The sequence below is a fragment of the Vipera berus genome (assembly GCF_964194415.1).
Source record: "Vipera berus genome assembly, chromosome: Z".
NCBI classification, from domain to species: Eukaryota; Metazoa; Chordata; class Lepidosauria; order Squamata; family Viperidae; genus Vipera; species Vipera berus.
In genome coordinates, this window is record NC_138205.1 from 46938791 (window position 1) to 46962403 (window position 23613).

The following is a 23613-nucleotide window of genomic DNA, read 5'->3' on the forward strand; positions in this document are numbered from 1 at the left end:
AAAATGAAGGTTTCCTATTTAGAAAAATAAGCTGTCAGGTTAGTAAAACAGCAATATCAGAACTGATTTTAGGTCAATAGGTATTCTCACATAGTTGGAGAACTACTCAAATTCTTTTATTTAATTAAAACACTTAGAGCCTGGTTACAGATGCATTTCTCTTCAAACAATCATACAGTTTGTAGTGTACATAGATTTGCAAAACAATGGGATAAAGGAATATTCCTGAACTTTGTTTTATGGTCTATCTCATGGTTACTATGAAATTGTGTGAATGCATCAATGCAGTGTGTGTTATCTCAGATTGCAGAGCTTGGATTCATTGAATGAGTTTACCCAAAATGTAAATATTGCAGAACGTACAGCCATTCTACATAACTAAGTTCCATTTCATGATGAATAAACTAAATTATTAACGTATCTTAAATAGAAAACTATATTTAGATAGATTTTTACTCCAAAAGCATTTTATTAAAGTATTTTATTTAAATAAAAAAAATCTGTTTGTTTTTATAATAAATAAAATAAATAAATAATAATTTTATTATTTTAAAAAATCATCAATTATTATCCACCCTGGTTACCTTACAAGTAACTCCTGATTTCTTATAGTTTTCTTCCCATCAAATTTCACCACTTAGGAAACTTAAGACCTTACCCTTGACCTTGCTATTTTGTTAAAATATGTGATCCATATTTTCATGGAAAAGAGCTAAGAAGCCAAAGAATTTGTTCTTGGCTTCTAAAAAAAAAGCAATGTCAGGAGCTTCAATTCACCTTTGGATGATTTCAACTTCTAATTTTGGAATGAGCCATCTAGGAGTAAACAATTTCACAGTTCACTTGTGGTAAATGAGAATTCCTGCAGCATTATTCCGTACAAACACAGATAGAAGTAACATCATAAACAATGGCTATCAGTGCAGTCTCACTTCCAGTGATATTCAGTTTTTCTCTGCGGAAGAATATTTGCTTTCTATGCAAACCTACATTTTCAATGGCATCTGAGATATTTTCCCTTTCGTTTGATCAAATTTCAAATATTCAAGACTGAACCTTTCAGCATTCATTCAACACAGAGACCAGGGTCACAATGGAAGACTCTGCCTCCAAGGCCCAATCCAATTACATAGTCCATAAAATACCAAGATTAGTATTAAGTTACTGCGAGATTCAGATATAGCAAAATTGCAGTTTCAATATAATAATTAAACGTCTAATTGAAATGGATTCCGATAATGAGAATCAGCTAGATGCATTTGGAGTTGCAGAGCCATCATATTCCCAGTTATCTTTTCCAGAAAATGAATGTTTTAGACTACCTTATGATTGCACAGAACCCTTGGATCTTACAAAATATCTTTAATGCAATCTTAAAGGAGGCACTGATAATTATTGGACCAGTACTTCTTTCATTAATAACTTTATGTTCTACAAACTGAAAATAATTCATAATTGCAAGATTGGGGATTGCTGAAATTAGATCAGTATGTCATTCAATCTTAGATGGAACTGATTGAATTTATCCATGATTAACAAATACACAAAGAAATATAATCATCACTATTTAGGAATTTAAATGGACTCTATTCCTAGGTCGGTTTGACCTGTGTCAAGGATTTCTCCATTTCTGATTTCCAAGCACCAGGGTTAAGTCTTTTTAATCAGTTTCTCATATCTTCACCTGTTTGTAACAGCCACCAACTTGAGAGTAATCTGTCCATTATAAATACCAAAGAAAGCTGCATTCACACTGCAGTATCACCTCCACACAAATAACTAAATCCAGTATGATTACATGCATGGGGGGCCAGATGCTAGCTAGGATATAGATATCATGAAAGACATAAAATCTTAAGATGCTTCTGATTGGGCAAAGTGGACACTGAAATTCACTGACAAGGAGACCAGGGCAAACCAACATCAGATCCAAGATCAGGTTAGGTAGCTCAAGAAGGGATTAAGTTTGAGTATATATGGTACATAATATTCCTACACAGTCCCAGCCACCGAAATGCAGCACCAAGGAGTTAAAACTGGCAGACTATTAGATGCTGCAACTGATTAATGATTTAGAAGTCCAAAGATCTTGACCACTTCATCTCCACATCCTCCAATCCTACCCCTTTGAGAAAACTGCTGGGGAAAAAATAGACTGCCTGGTCTTCTTTATTTACAGGTAGTCCTCGACTTACAATTTCTTTATTGATCGTTTGAAGATACAATAGCACTGAAAAGTGTGAATTTATGACCATTTTTCACATTTATGACCACTGCAGTATCCCCATGGTCAAAGTTTGGATACTTGGCAACTGGCATGATTTATGATGGTTGCACTGTCCTGGGATCATGTGATTACCTTTTGTGATCATGTGACAAGCAAAGTCAATGGGGAAGCCAAATTCACTTAACAATGTGTTACTACCTTAACAACTGCAGTGATTCGCTTAACAACTGGAAAGACAGGCCATAAATTTGGCAAAACACACTTAACAACTGTCTTGTTTAGCAACAGAAATTTTGTGCTCAAATTGGTCTTAAGTCAAGGACTACTTGCGGTCTTAAATCCCAGACAATAGATATTGTACCAAGTTATCACTAAGGAAAGGATTTTCTTAATTAAATAACAATTAAATTTTTTAAAAAAGGTTAAAGGTTTCTCGACAGCTACACTTTTCTGTTTTCCTGCAATATGGGTTTCTTGTAGGAGTGTCAAGTAGATTAAACAGGGCAATCAGAGGAACATCCTTTTTAATGTGAATTACATTCATCACACATGTAAAAAGAACAGGGTTTTGATCACCTGTTTGCACCTACCATTTTTACATCATTTTTACCTCCCCTGCATATGTACCTCTGGTTAGTTGTTGTTACAAACTTGGTAAAAGAATGAAAGTTTGCCCTTGTCTAGATGCACATTCTGTACAAGGATTTTTTGTAACAGAGGACTGAATTCTGGCCTGGAAAATAAATTATGGATGTATTTCCTAATAAAGTCTTACTTAAAACAGCTTGAGAAAGGTATCAATGTGAAATTTAAAACCATATGAGATCTGTCTCAGCCTACTACTGGAACATTATACTTCATATGATATTAGCTGCGATATATTAGGAGTGTTGTGTGTGCCTTCAAACCTGTCTTACTATTGATTCTATTTTCTTTCTCCTCTTCTCTATTCATAAATAACTATTGATATTTCAACAAACCACTATCTATATCAATCTTCTGACTCTTTGCAAGCAGCCTTCCAATAAATACTAAGGCAACAGCAATCCCAGTCTAGCTCCAGGCCATTTTTGTCCAAGCCAGATGACAGCAATACTTTTATCACTATACAACCAGCTATTTCTCACTGGGATTACCAACCATCTAATTATGCAACAACACACTCCAGATCAGGGGTGTCAAACTCAATTTCATTGAGGGCCGCATCAGCATTGCGGTTGCCCTCAAGGGGCCGGGTGGGTATGGCCTGGGTGGGCGTGGCCTACTGGGTGGGCGTGGCTAGAGTGCGTATGGCCTATTGGGTGGGCATGGCCAGCTCTACATCGTTCGCATCAAGGGTGCCTATGGGGGCCTGGGCAGGAGTGGGACAGATCTGAGGGTCTCTGGCAGAAGGAGGGTCTCTGGGCCAGGGCCAAGGCAGAGGGGGCCATTCCCTCACTGTTTCCAGGATGGCTTCGCGGGCCACATGAAACCACTTCACGGGCCGCATCCGGCCCCCGGGTCTTGTGTTTGACATGTCTGCTCCAGATGATGAACAGACATGGAATAACACTTGTCAATTTGTTCTCTGTATCTTTTATTCTTAGATGGCTTTAATGGAATATTACACATGACCATGGAAAATAACTCCATCATCCATGATTACTAGCCATAATAACTACATGATATGAAAAACACTGAACAACTCTTAAGTCATTATTATGCAGCTGAAGATCAATATCCAGTTGGTCATTATGAGAAGCAGAATGCAGACTAGATAAAGTTTGCTAAATCTAAATAAGCTCCCTTTTTCTTATATTAAGACACTTCTCATGCAGTTTTCTGAAGACGCGTACATGTTGATATGAAATTTATGTAACTCAGTGAAATCTAACTTTTGCAATAGTGAGAAAACTGGCCAAAGTTCTGGGATGATGCTACTGTCTCCAAGAAATTGCTGCTTAAAATATCTGAAAAATATTAAGTACTCTTCTTTTATTGAAGATAATATGCTACATTCCATATATTTACTAAACTTCATAATTTTCATTTTTCTTGCAACACTGGAAACTATCTTGATAAAAGATGTATTTTTTTGTTATCCACCCATGAAGTGCACACCACGCCCAGGTCTTTCAACAAATTTCCCAATCACCAAGTTCTTTCAATCAATGGTTACCAACACTCACGTGGTAGTTTGTTGACACGCCAAGGAACAGAGTTTGTAACAAAGCCATGCTTGGAGGCCATGACAAGGACCCAGGTGCCCAAACGATAATTGATGGGGAGCATACTGATACCCTCATGGTCAGTGCTGCCTGAAGCTAAAGATGTTTGGTTGCCATAAACTTCCACAGCTGCCTGGGAAAGTGGGGATAAATCTCCATTTTCGTAGACTTGAACTTTGATCACCACTTCTGGAGAAAAGAGAGAGAGACATAGAAAAGTACATGTTAGGATACAAATCTTCCTCCCACTATTCCATGATTTGAATATTTATGCATTTTTATTACTCTTTCTAATCATCTTTGGTAATTGTATTACCAAATCCAATTGTGTTAGAGATATAACAAATATGCCATTAATATGGAACAATCCACTTCCATTCCACCTCTACAGCCTCTATATTCTACTTCCTTTCTACCTACAGAATTTCATCTGGGTTTTTTTAAAAAAGTTTCTTCTTATTTGGTTACTCAATAGCAATACCAGTATAATACATTATTTGCTTCTCTAATGTTTGACAACAATATTTCTCCTATTGTTTCTGGGACAAAATAGGATATATTTTCTCAGACAATACAATCTCTCAGTTCCTTCATTGAAACTGCTTTTCTTTCAGCATTTTGTGGCTGACATTTGCACATTTTAATTCTTTTGGAACACCACAAGAAGTTAGGTTTTAATTTATACATTGTCAGTCTCATAAACAAGCAATTTATAGTTAGAATAGACTTCCTTCTGACTCCAATTCTATTTTTAAAGCACCCCAATTAAAAGATAGGTTTAAATTTAGTAAATAAATTCCTCAAGAGGGGTAAGAGTGATCACAAACTCAAGCCCAAACCAGTGGATTTTCAAAGTCTATTCACTTTCCATACCCTTAATATAATCAAGAACTTGTGTAAAGGAAAATTACTTCAGACACAAAACAAGCAAAACAAATACCTGAAGCAGAGCTAGTAAAGAAGACATAGAAATTGAAAATAAAGTACTCAATTGTTCTATTTCCCCAGTATGTGTTTTGTCTCATTGAATCTCTTGTCACTTTCTATACATCAAGAAAGACTGGTTTACATCAACCCATTTCATTCTATGACTGAAATATGATGATTGGTCACATGTGGCAAAAATCACTTTGCTGCCTGGTTGCCTCAAATATCCTTTACATCCTGTGTGCAAATGGAAAGATCTTTCAATACAGATATGGATTCAACTCCAATTGGCTCTGGATTTCAGTTCTCTGGGGACAAGACCCTAGCTCAAAAGAAGTCACTGGATCAAGGGGGATCTGAGACAATAATTGCTATACAATCAGATATAATTAGCCTCCAGAACCTTTTCCTCAAGCAGTCTTGTAAGAAATGTAGATAACTTCAGAATACAAGAAGCATGTGTGCTTTTCCAATGTCACATATCTAACATCTACACATCTTCCCCAATGTGATGATTTTAGAGGTTCTGAAGTACAAATCTCATCATCTCCCAATTAGACTAAACCCAAAATGTCTATGAGCTAGATCCAGATAAAAACTGCAATTCTGTAACACTTAACAATACACACAGAAACACACAAACAGCAATTTAATGTCATTACTGAACAATGTCGATTTTCAAAAACAACAACCAAATCCCCCAGATAGTTTCAATAATGGATAATAAATTAGTTTTCTTTCAGAGGTTGCTGAATTACAATTCCTGGTAGCTTCCTCAAACTACTCAATTTTGAGAGCCATCTCTCAAAATTGAGTAGTTTGAGGAAGCTACCAGGAATTGTAATTCAGCAACATCTGAAAGAAAACTAATTTATAATTCAAGCACATCTGGAAAGCTATAGGTTCTCCATCCTAGGTCTACATTTTGTGACAAGAACAGCTGAATATAGTAAAATGAGGAGAACTAATGCTCATATATAGTATTTATACTCATTTTCAACAGAGCATGACATTGAAAAATTGGGTTAAAACACATAAAATGTTTTTTAAAAGAAAGACTAATGAAACCATACAATTGTCCTGCAAAATGGTTTCAGCAATGAGAGCTAGGGAAACTAGTGGACTTTCAAAAAGGAAGCATGGCCATTTCCAGTTATCACAGTCAGGTGAAATCAAAATCCAATTCAACTAATCCTTTATCTAGATTTTATTTTAAGACAGCTGTTTTCAGTAGCACTTGAAAACCAATCAATTGTTTTGATTTAGCTTGAAAGTAAACCTATTACCAATGTGAGCAAATGCTAGAGGTCACTGCAGGTGAAACCAACTACCAGGGATGTAGAATTCATTTGTTCAGCTGCACAACTGAAGCCCCCACCCACTGCCTTCTGCCCTGGTAAAGTATTGAGGAGAAACTCCTTGTGGTCCCACACTTCTAGGAGCTAAGAGGAACTGAAGCTAGAAGACACTATCTCTCAGGGCAAGGATAGTGCTGTCAAATTGACTCCCTACAGAGAACAAGCTAGTCCGCTCTTTGAAGGCTTTCAGCAGGTTGCTGTAATGGAATGTAGTCTGGATTCCAGGAGGGGCTGCATTCCAGTGGGCCAAGAGGAAATGAAGTTTAAATAGTGTGGTTGGGAGAAAAGGAGCTCAGAGTATATCTTTAATGATGTAAATAGTTTTAGTTTGGCAAGATTTCTGACCATAGCCGAGAAACCAGAAAGAAAACTGCTTAGATGTAATTCTACATATCCTGATTCTTGGAACCTCACAGTTGTTAAACATTGAGCTTTTCTAGAGAGTATTCTAATGATGTTCATTCAATTTGCCACCTCTTTTTTATTTACTATTTTTGTTATTTTTAAGGTAATACTCTGTTGGTTGCTTATGATTTGTTTTTGATGTTTTAATATACTTTTGAGTGTTTTAATTTTTTGCCTATTAGGCAAACCTTGAGGGTCATCAGATAAAGCCTACATATAAATTGGCAAATAAATAAAAACTTTGCAATCTCTTGTAAATCATCCAGGATTTTAGCCTGGAGTAAGGGATAGGCAGAGTGTCTTGGCTGACTGCACCTCTTGAGACCTTGGCAAGTTCCAATATGATGCTTGTTAAGAACTGCAGTGCACAGCATGCAGAGTACCAAGTAATAAGTTGTGTCAGCATTTCTGTTCTGAGAAGAATCCATTCTGTGCCATCCCAAACACCTGGCGGCTTCCCATGGTCGAAATGCTTGTGCCAGCCCAATCTCCACCATTTCTGAGGCTGTGCTTCCATCACTATGGCAACAGCCTCATTTGTCCTACAAAGTATTTCCCGCCCTTCAAGTTACATTTAGATCTAGATAGTAGCATGTGAATAACCTCTTCTTTATTATTGGAATTTGTTGCCATGGGAACTGCATCCAAGAGCAAGACCTAAGTCACATCTTTCAGCAAGCCCTGGAGTAATCATGGGGTAGAACAGTAGTTTCCTTAACCATAACTGCAAAATTTTGTTTATTATTTCACACTTTTTAATTATTCTGTGTTTACAATGGGTAGATGAGTCTTCTCCCTTCTCCAATATAGTATATAGTTACAGAGAAAAAAGTATTTCCAGAATGTTTCAATGCTGTAATTTCCCCAAGACTTTCTAATTAAGATTTAAGTATTTGATCAAATAATAGGCCCACCATTTCTGGGTCATAAACTTCTAGATGGCAGCAGAAGATTACTATTTTCTTCTACTCTTTGCTTCCACCTAGCGTCTTCTGTAGTTTTGCATCCTGGATATAGTAATGCTGTAAGCCTGTGAATAAAGGAATACTGGGACCTTCCTCCACCATCCCCTGAAATTAAATCTTTCAAGATTCACTAATCCGTCCTTACCAATGTAAGATTCCCTTCCCTTCCTGCAGATTTTAAAAAGTATAATGAAGCCATGCTTGAAATACTCAGGAAAAAGGAAAGACAAGAAGCCCCAAGGGGAAGGGACTGCTGGCCGATTCCTGGCCTATCTTCCTTCTTAGATGTGCATTTGAACACATGTGTGCATACTATACATCAAACCCATGCACACAAAATTAAGTATAACAACAACAACAATAATCTTTTGCTTGGAACATCAGGGAAGCAATCCTGCTCTTGCAATACAACTACTCTAGATCATGCCCAGCTAGAGAGGTGCCAGATGTGACCCCAGAGCTTCCCTCCTTCCTCAAAAATAAAAGTTTAATTAATATCTACAGAGTTTTGAAATCCACAAAGTCCATGATCATTGTTAATTTTATACCAATATCAAAATTTAAATAAATAATAATTAAAGTTTAACAAGGTTAAAATGCAACAAAAGAAAGAACGAATGGGGAAAAAGATAGAGGGGCTATTTAAATATTCTTGTGTAATACTTTTTTTTCCTTTAAAAATGTTGATTACAATAGCCAGGAAAAATGTTTACAAAATACTGATTAGTTATTAGTGACTGGTGAGCTTATGTTAAAATCTGTAAGTATGTATATGTAGACACAATCTGGTGTAATGATTAAGAGAACAGGCTAAAAACCAAGAGACTATGAGTTCCAGTCCCACCTTAGGCACAAAACTAGATGGACAAAGAAGGAACTGGCAAGCCATTTCTGAAAAATGCAGGGGGCGGTCACGATGAGTTAAAAATGATTTAAGAATATATGTGTTACAGTTATACTATTATATTTTCTAGTTTATATACTACATTTTAACTAAGAAATATGTAAATGTACCAACATATGAATATACTCTTTTGCTGTGCACAAATCTGTACTTGTTTGGGAAAAGCTGCACAAAACATGTTTTTCTATATCCAACATATCAAAAATTAGAAGGAATCTTGTTCTTGACTGCTTCTGATTCTTTTGTAAAGGTTTCTAATTGCCCAATGTGATTGCAGATTTGTTGGTAATAAAAAAAACCATGAGGAGAAAGCAAATGATTATATCAGTCAAAAGAGGAGTAGGAGGAAAAGAAAGCAACACTGTTATTGAAGAGCTTATATGCTCTAGTCTAGACCAACAAGTCAGGCAGAAGATCTGGAAAATATCTTCCAGATCTAGAATTGGCAGATAAGACAGGCATCTATCATTTTGATCAAGGCTGCAAGGTTGTCAAAGTTCCTCAGAGGTGATGATGGCTGCTTCATTTTCTATCCAATTGAGGAGGTAAAAACGGAAGGAGTCAAAGTATCATCCTGTGTGTCAGGTTATTACATAATGAGAAATGAAAATTTCCCAATTTCAGAAGAATTCATCTCAACAAGTTTAGAGAAGTACTAGATACCATCCCATGGACAGAATTCCAAAGATCAAAGGGAGAACAGCAGAACTGAGAATGTCTTGAAAATAAGATATTGGATGTATAACTGCATACAATTCCAATAAAAAAAGAGAGACAGCTTAGAACATATGGTGGATGTATAGGGAATGGTTCATATGTGAGCATTTAGATAAAAGTGTATTCCTTGGTAAGATAGGTTTATCAAAACAAATCATCCCAAATCAACCTGATCTTTCTTTTTGACAGCAACAGTTCAACTGACTGCAGGAATATGGTGGATTTGGCATTCAACAAAGACTTCCATGATATCCTAGTAGAGAAGATGTCAAACTGTTGGCTGGACTCTGCTAATGCTAGACAGATGTTGAGGTGGTTAAACAGCTTTACTTTACATCAATAGCTCCACATCAAGTAAGAAAGAAGCACCAACTGGCATATCATAGAACTTTGTTCTAGGCTTAGTTCTGCTCAACATATTTGTAAAAAATTTGAAAGAAGACCCAAAAGGCAGTGGGGATAAGAAACATCCCAGAGGACAGGTATCAAGGAGAATCTTAACAAACTGGAACAATGGGCAGAAACTAGAAAGATGAGAAATGCAATGACTTTCATTGGAATTGTAAATAATAAATGTAAAATAATAAAAATAATAAATACATGATAGAGAACGGGCAGCATTAGACTATATCTTGGTAGATTACAAGCTAAACAAGTACCAATAGTTTGATATAGCTGCAAACAAATAACAACCCCAAACCAAATTCAGTCCTAAACTGCATCTACAGAAATATAGTGTCAAGATCAAGAGAAATTGTTGTTGCTCTCTATTCTACATTGGCCAAATACATCTAGTATATTATATCCAGTTATTACATCAGATTTTAGGAAATAAACTGACCTCTGGAATAGAGGACAGATATTACTATAGCTTCTTTGATAAAGAAGTTATTGATAAATATAAAACTCATTTGAAATCACCTCTAGAAAGTTTCCAAGAGATTTGAAAGTCGGTAGAGGCAGTGATTCCCCAAAGAACAAACACTGAGTTCCCCCCCCTGAAACGAGTATTCTTGAACATTTCTATTTTTGCAAAAATATTCAAAATTGTTAAGTATCAACAGAATTAAAAAGGGCATCACTACAATAGCAGTGAACCAGCACCAGAATTCAGGTCACCCACCTACCCCACATCATTCCTAATCTATTATCTCCAAGCTGTTTCCCTTGCTTCCTTTGACACAGAATGCTTTCTGTCCAATGCTTCAAAGTGTGCCTTTGCTTCTGCATGGCAGACACATATATTATCTCCAAATTATACAAACACTTTTCTCTGCTTTAGAATTGTAATTTGGCCAAGCCTGTATGACAATCCTGAATCAGTTAATACGCAGGGTTTTCTTCCAAAAGAACTGAAAAATTTGAACGAAGATATTAGAAAGAGATTTCAACTTTGCTAATTAACAGGATTCTATACCTTAACATTACGAATGAGTGGGGACACATATTAAAATCTGCCAGGCAATAACCAGTCTTGATTTTTTTTTATTAAAGAGTTTTACAAAAAAATTTTTTTACAATACATATCCCCAAAACCCACCCACCCCAAACCACCCCCCTTCCCCCACCCCACTTCCCAGAGCTGAATACAGGGTTATAGATATAATAATCATATTCTAACTAAGATTATCCATTATAAAATTAACCAAATTTGTAATGTGCTTTAACTCCCCTTTAACATAGATACATTCAAATTATTAAAAACATAATAATAAAAACTTAAACAAAAATATAATCAATACTAATACTAGAATTAATAACAATCTAAAATCTACTCATAAGCTAAATGGAACTTTTTAGTCCCATATTTATTCTGAACATAATCTATCCATCTCCTCCAAACTGAAATATATCTTTCTTGCGAGTGATCCTTCAAATAAGCAGAAATCTTAGACATTTCTGCAAGATTCGATACCTTAAGTACCCATTCTTCTATAGTAGGCAAACTATCCTTCTTCCAGTATTGTCCCACCACTAACCGTGCTGCTGTTATCAAGTTCAACATCAGATTGGTTTCTTTAGTATCACAATCTACAACAATACCCAATAAAAACAATTGTGGAGAAAACTTTATCTTTCTCTTAAAACTCTTTTGAATGTTCCACCAAATTTTAATCCAAAAAGGTTTTATATTTCTACAAGTCCACCACATATGAAAATAAGTAGCATCTAAACTACCACATCTCCAGCATTTAGACTGTAGGTTAGGATACATGTTGGACAACTTTTTGGGATCCAAATGCCATCTATAAAACATTTTATAAAAAATTTCTCTTAAATTTTGAGCCTGAGTAAATTTAACATTTCTGACCCAGATTACCTCCCAAGTATCCAGCGGAATTGGTTCCTGTATGTTTTGTGCCCACTTTATCATACAATCTGTAACTAATTCCGTCTCCGAGTGCAATTCAATTAAAACATTATATATCCTCTTTTTTTTTTATTAATTTTATTATTTAAAAACATTGGACACAGTACCAGCGAGCTGACAAACCTTTTTGTCTACAATGTTTAAATATATATATATATACATGTATATATGTACATCAAAAATACACTTAAATACACTTAGATTACAAATCGATAAAATACCACAATATTTAAAACAGTGAGCTAGTCTGTAAAACCTAATAGAGACCTTTCTTTTTATCCATCCAAAGATACAATTTGTTCCAAATTCTATAATAGTCTGATTGATCTTTATTCTTTAATTCCAAAGTTAATTTGTCCATTTCAGCGCAATCCCAAATTTTCCTAATAACCTCTTTTTGTCCTGGGATCTCATTCTTTTTCCATTTTTGCGCAAATGATAATCTAGCTGCTGTGATAATATGGATCGTTAAGTATAGCACATCTTTAGGATATTTCTCTTTCGTGATTCCCAACAAGAAAAGTTCTGGACTAAACTCCAGATCTTGATTCAATATTTCTTTCAGCCAAATCCAAATCATTCTCCAAACTTTTTGTGTTTTACTGCAAGACCACCACGTGTGGAAGTATGTTCCTATCTCTTCAGAACACTTCCAACATTTGGGAGATGCTGTTGTGTACATTTTTGCTAAGCGAGCTGGGGGAAGATGCCATCGGTAAAACATTTTAAATAAATTTTCTTTATACGATGAGGCCAGTGTTATCCTTTTATTTCTATCCCAAATTGTTTGCCAAGTATCTAGGTCGATGTTATGTCCTAAATTGTTAGCCCAGGTCAACATGGGGTCTTTCACTTGCTCTTCAAACAGCTTATATCCCAAAAGTAATTTATAAAAATTCCTTATTTGTTTAGAGTCCGGTCCCAATAATATTTTGTCCAATGCTGTTTCAGAGGTATATATCCCCCATTCATTTTTATCCTTCCTAAATCTCGATTGGATTTGTAAGTAGGCCCACCAATCGAGTTTTATACCTTGTAATTCTAGTTCATTCCTAAGTTTCAATTCCCCCTCCTCATTCAGAATATCCTTGTATGAGATTATGTTACCCAAATCAAACAGATTATGTTACCCAAATCAAACATTTGGGTAAACTATCGCTTCAAGGGTGGATAGCCAGACCGGAATTTTGGTGTAATTGTGAGATCTAATTTTTTTCCAAGTATTAAGTAGCGCTTGCCTGATCCGATGTCTTTGAAAATGCGAGAAAAGACCTTGTTTCTCCGTCCATAGGAAAGCATGCCAGCCATATTGCAAATCGTGACCCTATAAAGTTAATAGTCTTCTATTTCTCAAGATTACCCATTCTCTAATCCAGCTCAGGGCCGCGGCATGGTAATATAATTCCCAGTCTGGCAATCCAAAACCCCCATTTTCCTTCGTGTCCTGTAAATATTTCAATTTAATTCTTGGTTTTTTCCCCTGCCAAATAAAACTTAGTGATAATTTATCCAAATTTCGAAAAAATTTAGAGTCGAGTTGAATTGGGATATTCTGAAACAGAAACAGGATTTTAGGCAGAATATTCATCTTAATGACAGCGATTCTTCCCAATAATGAGAGTTTTAGGTTTCCCCATCTTTCCAGATCACCTTTTATTTGGTTCACTACATTATCATAATTATCCTTTTTGAGTGAAGTGCATCTAGCCGTAATGTTAATCCCTAGATATTTTATTTTCTTGACTATTTCTATATCCATGATTCCGGCCAGACTACCTTTTTGTTTATTGGTCATATTTTTAACAATCATCTTGGTCTTATTTCTATTTATTCGCAGTCCGGCAACCTCACCATATTTAGATAATTCTTCCAATAGCTTTGGTCCCGTCTGACATGGATCCTCCATAATAAAAACCAGATCGTCCGCGAAAGCTTGCAATTTAAAGGTTTCCTTTTTAATGGTTAATCCTTTTATCTTTGGGTCATTTCTTATAGTTCTCGTTAATACTTCAAGAGTCAATATAAAGAGCAATGGTGATAGGGGGCAGCCTTGCCGTGTTCCCTTTTGAATTTGAAACTTGCTAGATGCTTCCCCATTAATAATTATTTTTGCTTCCTGATTGTCATAAATTGCCCTAATTATATTTATAAATTTTTCACCCATATTCATAAAGCTAAGCTGTTGGCACAAAAAAGACCATTTAACGTTGTCAAATGCCTTTTGGGCGTCTAAGAAAAGTAATGCCATCTGTTGTTCGCTATGTAATTCATAGTACTCCAATGTATCTAATATTATTCTAATGTTGTGCTTAGTGTGTCTCTTAGTGAGAAAACCATTCTGATCTGCGTGTATGAAATCATTCAGAAATCGTTTCAATCGTTCCGCTATAATTGATGTAAATATCTTGTAGTCCGAGTTAAGAAGTGATATGGGTCTGTAATTTTGGATTAATGTATGGTCCGTGTTATCTTTCGGGATAAGGGTTATGTTTGCCTCTAGCCAAGATTTAGGCGTCCTTGCGCCTTCTAATACTGCGTTAAATACCTCCACTAGGGGTTGAGCTAGGATATTTTGTAATTCTTTATAAATTTCTGATGGAAGACCGTCGGGTCCCGATGCTTTATTATTCTTTTGTGCATTAATAGCTTTTATCACCTCAGATAGTCGAATTTCCTCATTTAACATATTTCTGGTATCTTCTGTGACCTTGGGTAGTTTGGCTCTTTGAAAATATTCCTCCATTTTCTCCACACTTGCCTGACTATCTTCTTTGTATAAACGTTCATAAAATTCCTGGGCTATAATTTTTTTTTTTTCCTCCTGGTGGAATATTCTCCCTTCCTCATCTCGTAATTCGTGAATCCAGTTTTTCCCCTTTTGTTTTCCCAATTTATATGCTAGCCACCGGCCCGGTTTATTTGCATTTTCAAAAAAATTTTGTTTCGTGTTTCTCAATTGTTGGGCTAATTTCTCTTTGTCTAGAATGTTAAGTTTGTGTTTAATCAGATCCATAGATTGCTTGATATTCTCTTTTTGTGGATCTTGTTGGAGTATAACTTCTAAGCTCTTATATTCCTCTTCTAATCTTTCCCGTTGTTGTCTTTTCCCCTTATTTTTATATACCATATATGCCCTCGCTACCCCTCTCATCATTGCCTTAGCTGTATCCCAATTGTTTTGTACTGAGGTGTCTATAGCTTTATTTTCCTTAAAGAAAAAACTTAGTTCTCTCTCCATCTTAGATTTGAATTCGTCTTCTTTTAAAATTGCTCTTTGGAGCGTCCATCTGGGTATTTTTTTGGAGCCTTTCCAGATAAGTTTAATAGGATTGTGATCTGCCCAAGTACCTGTCGCTATATGTACCTCGTCTATTTCTGAACTAATTTCTTTCGTCATCCATACCATGTCTATTCTAGACCATGAGCTATGTCGGTTGGAGTAATATGTATATTGTCTAGCCTTACGATTTCTTTCCCTCCAGACATCTTGGATATTTAGTTCCTCCGCCAAGTTGAGAAAAGATCTCGGTAGAGTTCTTCTCTTCTTTTTCCTAAGCGTCTTTCCCATATAATCCAAATTTGTATCTAGGATAGCATTAAAATCTCCTATTAAACAAATCTCCTCATAATCAATGCTACATATCTTATTGTGAAGTGTTTTGAAAAATTGTTCTTGGTTATGGTTTGGGGCATATATCTCTACCATCATGACCTTCCTGTGATTTATTATAACCTCAACTATCAGTATTCTACCCTCTTTATCGTTATAAATTTGTTTTGCAGTCAATTTTGGGTTTACATATAGTGCCACTCCTCTCTTTTTCTTGTATCGGTCTAAGGAAACGAATAGGTTCCCTATTCTTGGTTGTACTAACAAATATTTTTGTTGTTCCTTTATATGGACTTCTTGTATTGCCACGATATCCAATTGTTGGTGCATAAGCCTATTAAAAAATTTCCGCCTTTTCACTGGCGAATTCAATCCATTAATATTCACAGACATAATACTACACTCACCTCCCTTCATCTTACTTATTTCTGGTTTTTGTGGATCTCGTGATTCGGGGCTCTCTCTCTTCCTTGTCTCTAGTTCCATGTTTCTCTGTTAACTCACCGGATTTGTTCCTTCTATCCTCTGTAGCTAAGATCTTCCCATCCATTGCCACACGTATTGTATCTCTTTCTCTTACCTCCCTTCCATCTTGATCTTCTAAATCTGCTTCCTCTTGGCTATGGAAGTGACGTTTATAGAAATCTTCTGCCTTCTCTATCGTGTCCAGTCTATGCCTTCTATCCTGCCACGTAACTAGAATACCCTCTGGAGTTAGCCATCTAAAGTTTACATTTTCTCTTATTAATTTAGATGTTAAAAATTGATAGCCGCGTCTCAGATCCCTCATCCTTTTAGGTATCTGTTTAAGGATGGTGATTGGTTGGCCCCGAAATTCTAATGGTTCCTCTCTAGATCTATGCAGAAGCTCATCCCGAATTGATTTTTTAACTAACCTTACATGTACTTCTTTTGGGAGGTTGTGCCTTCTCGCATAATTAGTTTGGACCCTGTATGTTTCATCAATTTCCGCCAGCATTTCCTCCTTCCCTACACCGAGTGCCTTTGCCATCAGTTCTGCCATCATGACCAACAGATCTTCCCCTCTTTTTTCTTGAACGTTTTGGAAGCGTAGATAATGAGCAGCCTTTTCTGCTTCCAGAAAAATAACTGTTGTTTCTAACTCCTTATTAGCCTGAAGGAGTGTTTCATTTAAATCATCTACTCTCTTTTCCTCTTTTTCCATTCTAGCTTCCATATCTTGAAGTCTTTGTTCATTTTTGACTAATTGTTGTTGAATCCCTTCAAATTTATCATCTATCGCTTGGATCTTCCCCTTTAATTCACCAGTGTCGTTTCTTATTTGGCCTATTTCTCTCTTCATCTCCTCGTGATTTTTGGCCATTGCCTCGTGTAGGTTTTGCAAAAGGGCATGTAAATCTTTAAAGGAATTCGAGTTAGATCTTTCCCTTTGCAGCATATCCTCTATAGATTTCTGATTGGAGGGACTTGAGGCCATCCCCTGTCCCTGTGCTGCCACCTTTTTACCAGCGCTAGGCTTAGTTGCTCCCGAAATGCTTGTCATGTTTCCCCAATTATGGCAGCGTTTTATCAATGTGTAATACCCTGAGTGTTATATAAACCTTTTAACTCTATGACAAAAAATATATAAAACAGTTACCACCAGATACTTATTACCAACTAAGCAATTTATATAATAGAATTCTATAGTATGAATATATTCAAAGTCACGTTCTTCTTCTTTTTTTTTCCCCCCCGTTTCCGGCGCAGAAATTGGCACCTTTTCCGTCTTCCTCTGCTGTCAAAGACCAGTAGGTGTCCCACTAAACAAACCTCCAGTTACTAAATTGCTAAATCAAATGGCCGCCCGTGACAAGTAGAGTAGAGTTTCAAAAGTTTCAAAAGTTCACGAATTCAAAATTTACCAGAATAGACCAGACTAGACCAAGCTGATCGCTTTCCACGCCCGACAATCCAGAGTTCAGTCTCTAAGGCTCCAAAGCTCAGACTTTGACCTGTTGTAGTTTATCTCCAGCTAAAATGCAGTCATATAGTCTTCGGCTTTCTTTCCCTTGCTGTTTTTGCCAAACGCCTCCCTCAAGACTTCTATCGCCGCTTATTCCCTCTCCATGAGGCCCCCACTTCGAACCAGTACCTCTTTCACAAGCGCTTCCTATTTAATATTCGGATACACTCTCCGTCAGCTCCGCTCTACCGTTGTCCCGCTGCTTACGTGCTAGCTCCGTCCCTCTGTCAGATCTTCATGTCGGCCATTACTGGCCTCCTTCTCCCCGGTTCGCTCGCATCAGACTTTCTCCGGATCTTCAACACGAACCGCCGCTCATGAAGGTTCTCCGGGCTGCCTGCAACTTCGGATGTCCCTACAGGACCTCCTGAAGCTCCGAAAAGCCCCCGCGAACACTGGGTGAGAGGTTGTGCGTGGAGAGAGCTCCGTTCACACAGCCGCCCGCTCTGACAGTTGGCTCCGCCCCCCTATATATCCTCTTTATATGCGCACGATTTAAATCTCTAATTTGTTTTACTTTCATCTGTAATTGTGATGCCAACCTTCTGATCCAGCTTCCACCTAGCTTTCAATTGGGTATATTGGAACCAAGAGTAACTTATGTTTTCTTGTCTTAACTCATCTAATGATTTAAGTTGCCATTCATTCCCTTCCAATCTAAGTAATTCCTTATAGGAAATGATATCCAAACTCACTCCCATAGATACACCTTCTATCGCATGTCCGGGAATTCCCCAAATTGGTATTTTATAATTTAACTTATAATAATACTTTTTCCAGACACGCAGCAAGGCACTTCTAAGAATATGAGATTTAAAAGCCCTGTCCACCTTTTTATCATAAAGAATAACCAGTCTTAAAGTTGGTACAATCAGTCCTTGGGTTATATCCACTTGTTCAATAACTATTCAAATTGCAATAGTGCTGAAAGAGGAGGACTTATGATTGGTCCTTGAAGTTGAGGCCATTGCAACATCCCAATAGTCACATTATCACAATTTGGGCACTAGGCAGCTGGCTCACAATTACAACGGTTGCAGTGTCCTATGGTAACATGATCATCATTTGCGACCTTCCCTGCCCACTTCCCACAAGCAAAGTCAATGCGGAAGCCAGCAAGAGGTTGCAAGTTGCTCCTACCTGTTTTTTACCTGATCACCTGTGCTTTGTATAGCCTGCCTACAGCACCCACCTACCCTTCATAGTGCCTACCCAAACTCCTGCCCATGCTTTATAGCACCTATCTGTGGCAACCACCCATCCAGCTGCTCATACTCCCTAGTACCTACCTATGGCACTTGTCCACCCACACTCCAGATCGCTCTGCATTGCCTGTCCACATTCCCTACCCACTGGGATGCCCACTAGCCTGCTTGCCAGAGACTTTTGCTTCTTCCCATGTCAGTTATGTGAGGCCCTTGCTTAACAACTTGCAGAGTCATGGGACTGTCAAGATTGCCTTTGCTAAGTGATGTGCTCATGTAACATTGCACTTTAAAAGTGCATTAGTAGTGATGGAAATTCCATAAAATTAGCTCACTTGCTTTTGAAATCAGGAGATTTTAAAAGCACCATTGAGGAATAAAATTGCTGGACCCACATCAAAAGGTTCCAAACAATATCAGAACATCTCAACAAACACAATATGTCTTTAATTCATTGCAATTGCTAATTGGTAAGCTGTTATCACTTGCAGTCTGTATCACCCATAATTTGCATCTGCATAACCAACCTGTCTTCCTTCCTCTTTCCTCCTCCTTTCCCTAGTCTCGTTATCCCAATTTAAATCCTCCATTTAGTCCTTCTATGAATGTGATGAAATGAGCTGCACCTCCTGAAAACTTATGCCTTTTAATATAATTTGTTACAGAGAAAGATTCCCCTTGAAATCAAAATCTATAAAGTAATAAAATAAAGTTTCTTAACCTAACAAACTACATCTGCAAAATTCCATTTTCATCTCTAGAATATTATATCTTTTATGTGTTTGAAATGAACCTTGATAGTTCATTAAAGCTGCATAGGTTCTTGTCACATCTGTTCTAATTTTTTCCTCTGAATGACAGACATTTCTCGGTATGCAAGTATGAAGACAATACTCCTTTATTTTAGGCCAGTTCCATTGATTCCAATTAGATGGGACTAACTAAGATAGAACTAATGAGATGTAACATACTTTTGCAGCATATTCTGAACTCTTTTGCTCTTGTCATGGGGTATATGAGAGAACCCAGAGCAGGAAGAAATAAAGCAGTTTTTTTCTGCTGTGCTCTGCTTCATTACAGTTTAGACCAGGGGTAGGCAGCCTCGGCTCTTTTATGACTCATGGACTGACTCAGGAATTCTGGGAGTTGAAGTCCATGAGTCATAAAAGAGCCAAGGTTGCCTACCCCTGGTTTAGACTAATGAATTTCACACTGAAATTTGTTACATATGTTACGTGTGTGTGTGTGTGTGTGTGTGTGTGTGTGTGTGTGTGTGTGTGTCCTTATATAGAATAGACACATTCCAGTGAGTAAGAAAGAGAAAAGATGTGTTGTTTCTACCTGAAATACCCATATAATACTTCAAATAGAGGCAGAGTCATAAACTCTACAGTGTACACTTTGAACTCTGCCCAACCTTTATTCCCTCCTATGCTTATTATTCCTTTCCAGGTGCTTGAGTAGATCAATTCTTTCTTTTATATTTTCTTTTATAAACACAGAAGCTTGGTAGCTTACATTCTACGTATTGTACATGTTGTTCATTACAGGCAATATATCCAGCTCTTTTTTTCCTATGCATCGTTCTTGCCAACTGTGGTCCAAACAAGTTGTGCTATGAGAAAAGGCGTGGCAGGCAGTCTGTTGGAATCCCCACGAGACAGCTGTGGACAGTCTCTAAAAACCTTCCTTCTGTCTGGCTGCCAGTTAATAAACCCTAAAGAGTGTCCTCCCAATCAGTACTGAACCTCTTATTACATGGCAGCAGTGAAGCTTGCAGTTCTGGTGCTTGTCCCTATAGTCAAGAATGCAAACCTGGTGACAGGCAGAGTATCAGATAAAGTCAAGAAGGAGAAGGCAATAGGCAGGAGGCACCCACAACTAGAGGAAGAAATTGCACTGCGCTCCAACTAATTATGACATGCATGAGAACATAGAGTTCCTGACACTAATCAACAAGAAAGACAGCTCTTAATTTTGACTTCAGGACACTTAGCTAGCCATTCTTGAAGGACACATGCGTATCTTCTCATTCCCATCATATAAATTTGGGATTTTCTGATCCAGTGTGTATGTAGAGCTTTTCCTATTCTCAGAGCAGAAGCTGATGTCCTTTTCGATCTTTAGAAGTGACTATGGTGAAGAAGTGGCAGGGATTGGGAACTGGGAGGGAGGATTTAGGTGCTCTCTATCAGCGTCCCACAAGGAAACTCAATAGAGAAGCTGGCAGGGAGTCAGAAGTTGCTCCTGTGCCCACTGCCTTTTTGCAAGTCCGTGTGTCATTCTGTTTCTGTTTAGGTAAGGAAATACCTCTGAAATGATATTGAAATGACCCAAAGGCCACAGATTGCCTAGGAGATGGCTAAACCTGTCACTTTGCCATATAACAAAACCTGCCTCCTTTCCCCTTTTCAGCTCATATTAGTGGGAGAGACTAATAGGGCTTTTTTATGTCAGCTGGGAAAAGCATTAATTGTTACACATTAACTTGCCCAACAATAAACTATTAGAAAACCATCATTTGCTGCCCTAGTTACTAAAGCAGAGTAGAGACCAGTTATGTCAATAGAGCAGATTAAAGACAGCATACTTTACAGGCTATCTCACAGCCTGAAGCAATTGCATTAAACTGGCTGTCTCTTTAGCTGAGGTAGTAGAAGTAGCAGTTAACTGAAGATCTTGATTTTTGGGGGGGCATCTAAAATGAAGTCTACTTAAACACAAATTCTGGATTTCAGAAAAGAGGATTTTAATAAACTCAGAGCAATAATATTTAGAATTCATGGCAGAAGAATCTAATAGCAGAAGGGACTCAAAATGAGTTCCTAAAGTAGATGAGCTCAACAGTAAACAATTCTACTGAGAAGAATGGAGAAGAGAAGAATGTGGCTCCAAAATGCTGGTTGAAGATCTGAAAAGAGAAAGATTACAAGAAGGAAAATAAAACAAGAATCTTGCCACGAAGGAAGAATACAGGCAGATAATCCAGTACTGCAGAGCCAGTAACAGGAAAGTTAAATCTTAGGATGTAAAGACCAATTTAAAAAAAATAAAAAAACCAACTTTTTCAAAGACTGTATGCTCAGGAGAGAAAACACAAAGATCAATATATCAGATGCTCAGTGAGGAAGAAAAGATGCTAACAAATAGTAAAAAAAAGCAGAGCTAATTGAATTCTATGTTGAGTACAGCTTTCTCCAATATAAACTAAGTAAGTATCCCAAGGAATTGTGAAGAATGGGATAAAAGGGAAAAATTGAAAGTAGACATTGATAGAAAATTAGAGAAAATACCTTTCCTTTGAGTTTAAATCTCTCAAATCAGATAAACTGCAACCTTGTCAGTTCTCCCAGGTAAACCAGACGGAAAACATGAGCAGAAAAACTATTTCTATGTTGTTGTAAAGCTACATTAACAGAATCTTCCAAGTTTGCAAATACAGAATTCCCATCATCTCTTATTACAGCCAGGTCAATAAGGGCAGAAGTTTCTTTCTCTGACTATTAAGCAACTGGGGCTCCTCCTCCATCTCCTTTTTGATTGCTCCCTGGCAGCGTCTCTTTGCCGCGTAGCAGAGTGAGCGCCTGTTACTCGTCCCAGCTTCTGCCAACCTAGCAGTTCGAAAGCACGTACAAATGCAAGTAGAAAAATAGGGACCACTACGGTGGGAAGGTAACAGCGTTCCGTGCGCCTTTGGCGTCTAGTCATGCCGGCCACATGACCATGGAGATGTCCTCGGACAAGCGCTGGCTCTTCGGCTTTGAAACGGAGATGAGCACCGGCCCCTAAAGTCGGAAACGACTAGCATGCATGTGCGGGGGAACCTTTACCTTTACCTAAGGTCACTCCTATATACCATTACAATCCTAGAGGAATAAAAGAACCAGCTGATTGTCTTACTAAACCTTTATATATTTATCTTTTAGAAATCCTGGAGAATGGCCACATAACAGGAAAAAACTATTGCTTCTTCAGAAAGAAGAAAAATAAACTCCAACAGATTAGTCAGTATGACAATGTTTTATGGGAAGTTGATCAAAAAGAGATTGATTTGCAAGTACCTTTAAAGCAAAGTATAAAGGATAAGAAATTACAATAAAAATGTCAAGAACAAATCAATTTTATCTCATTATTTTAAAAAAGCAATGGAATTTTTCCTTAATAGATTGTGGAAATGTGGACATAATATAATTCAGTATCAGTAACACATTTATCAAAGTATCTCATGGCACAGATTAGTAAAATAGTTAAAGGATGTCCTCAAAGATATGACAATTAAATAATTATTCCACTCAGTTACCGGTATGTATAGATTAGATCCCAACACAAATAATAGGCCTATTTCTCGGTATTACACTGTAATAAGAATCCAGATAAAGTGAAACATTTTTATTGAAGGACAATGAAGAGGGGGAAAATTAAGACCAATGAACAAAGATTGAATGAGTTATACAGGTATATACAGGTAATATCTACCAAATACATGAAAGGATGTTACATATATTACCTGATCTTTTGTAGCACAGAATATGGAATACATGAATAGATTTCAGATATAGGAAGACAGATTTTAATAGTGTTAGGGGAAAAATTGTAACAGTTAAAGCAGTCCAACCATGAAACCAAGTGCATTGAAAGATGGTAGGTTCTTCTTTGACTGTGTTCAGTTAGATCTAGACTATAATCTCTCAGATGGTTTAATTTGGAGCTTTGCACCTGAGTGAAGTATT

At 37.1% G+C, this 23613-nt stretch overlaps 1 protein-coding gene across 1 annotated transcript in view; it reads right to left on the minus strand.

The window, feature by feature from the left end:
• FAM171A2 (family with sequence similarity 171 member A2) overlaps nt 1-23613 on the minus strand; it is a 51920-nt gene that overhangs the window by 23350 nt on the left and 4957 nt on the right. Inside the window, exon 2 of the mRNA XM_081344314.1 lies at nt 4396-4623. Coding sequence (XP_081200440.1) covers nt 4396-4623 — 228 coding nt within the window. The remainder of the gene's footprint in view (nt 1-4395; nt 4624-23613) is intronic.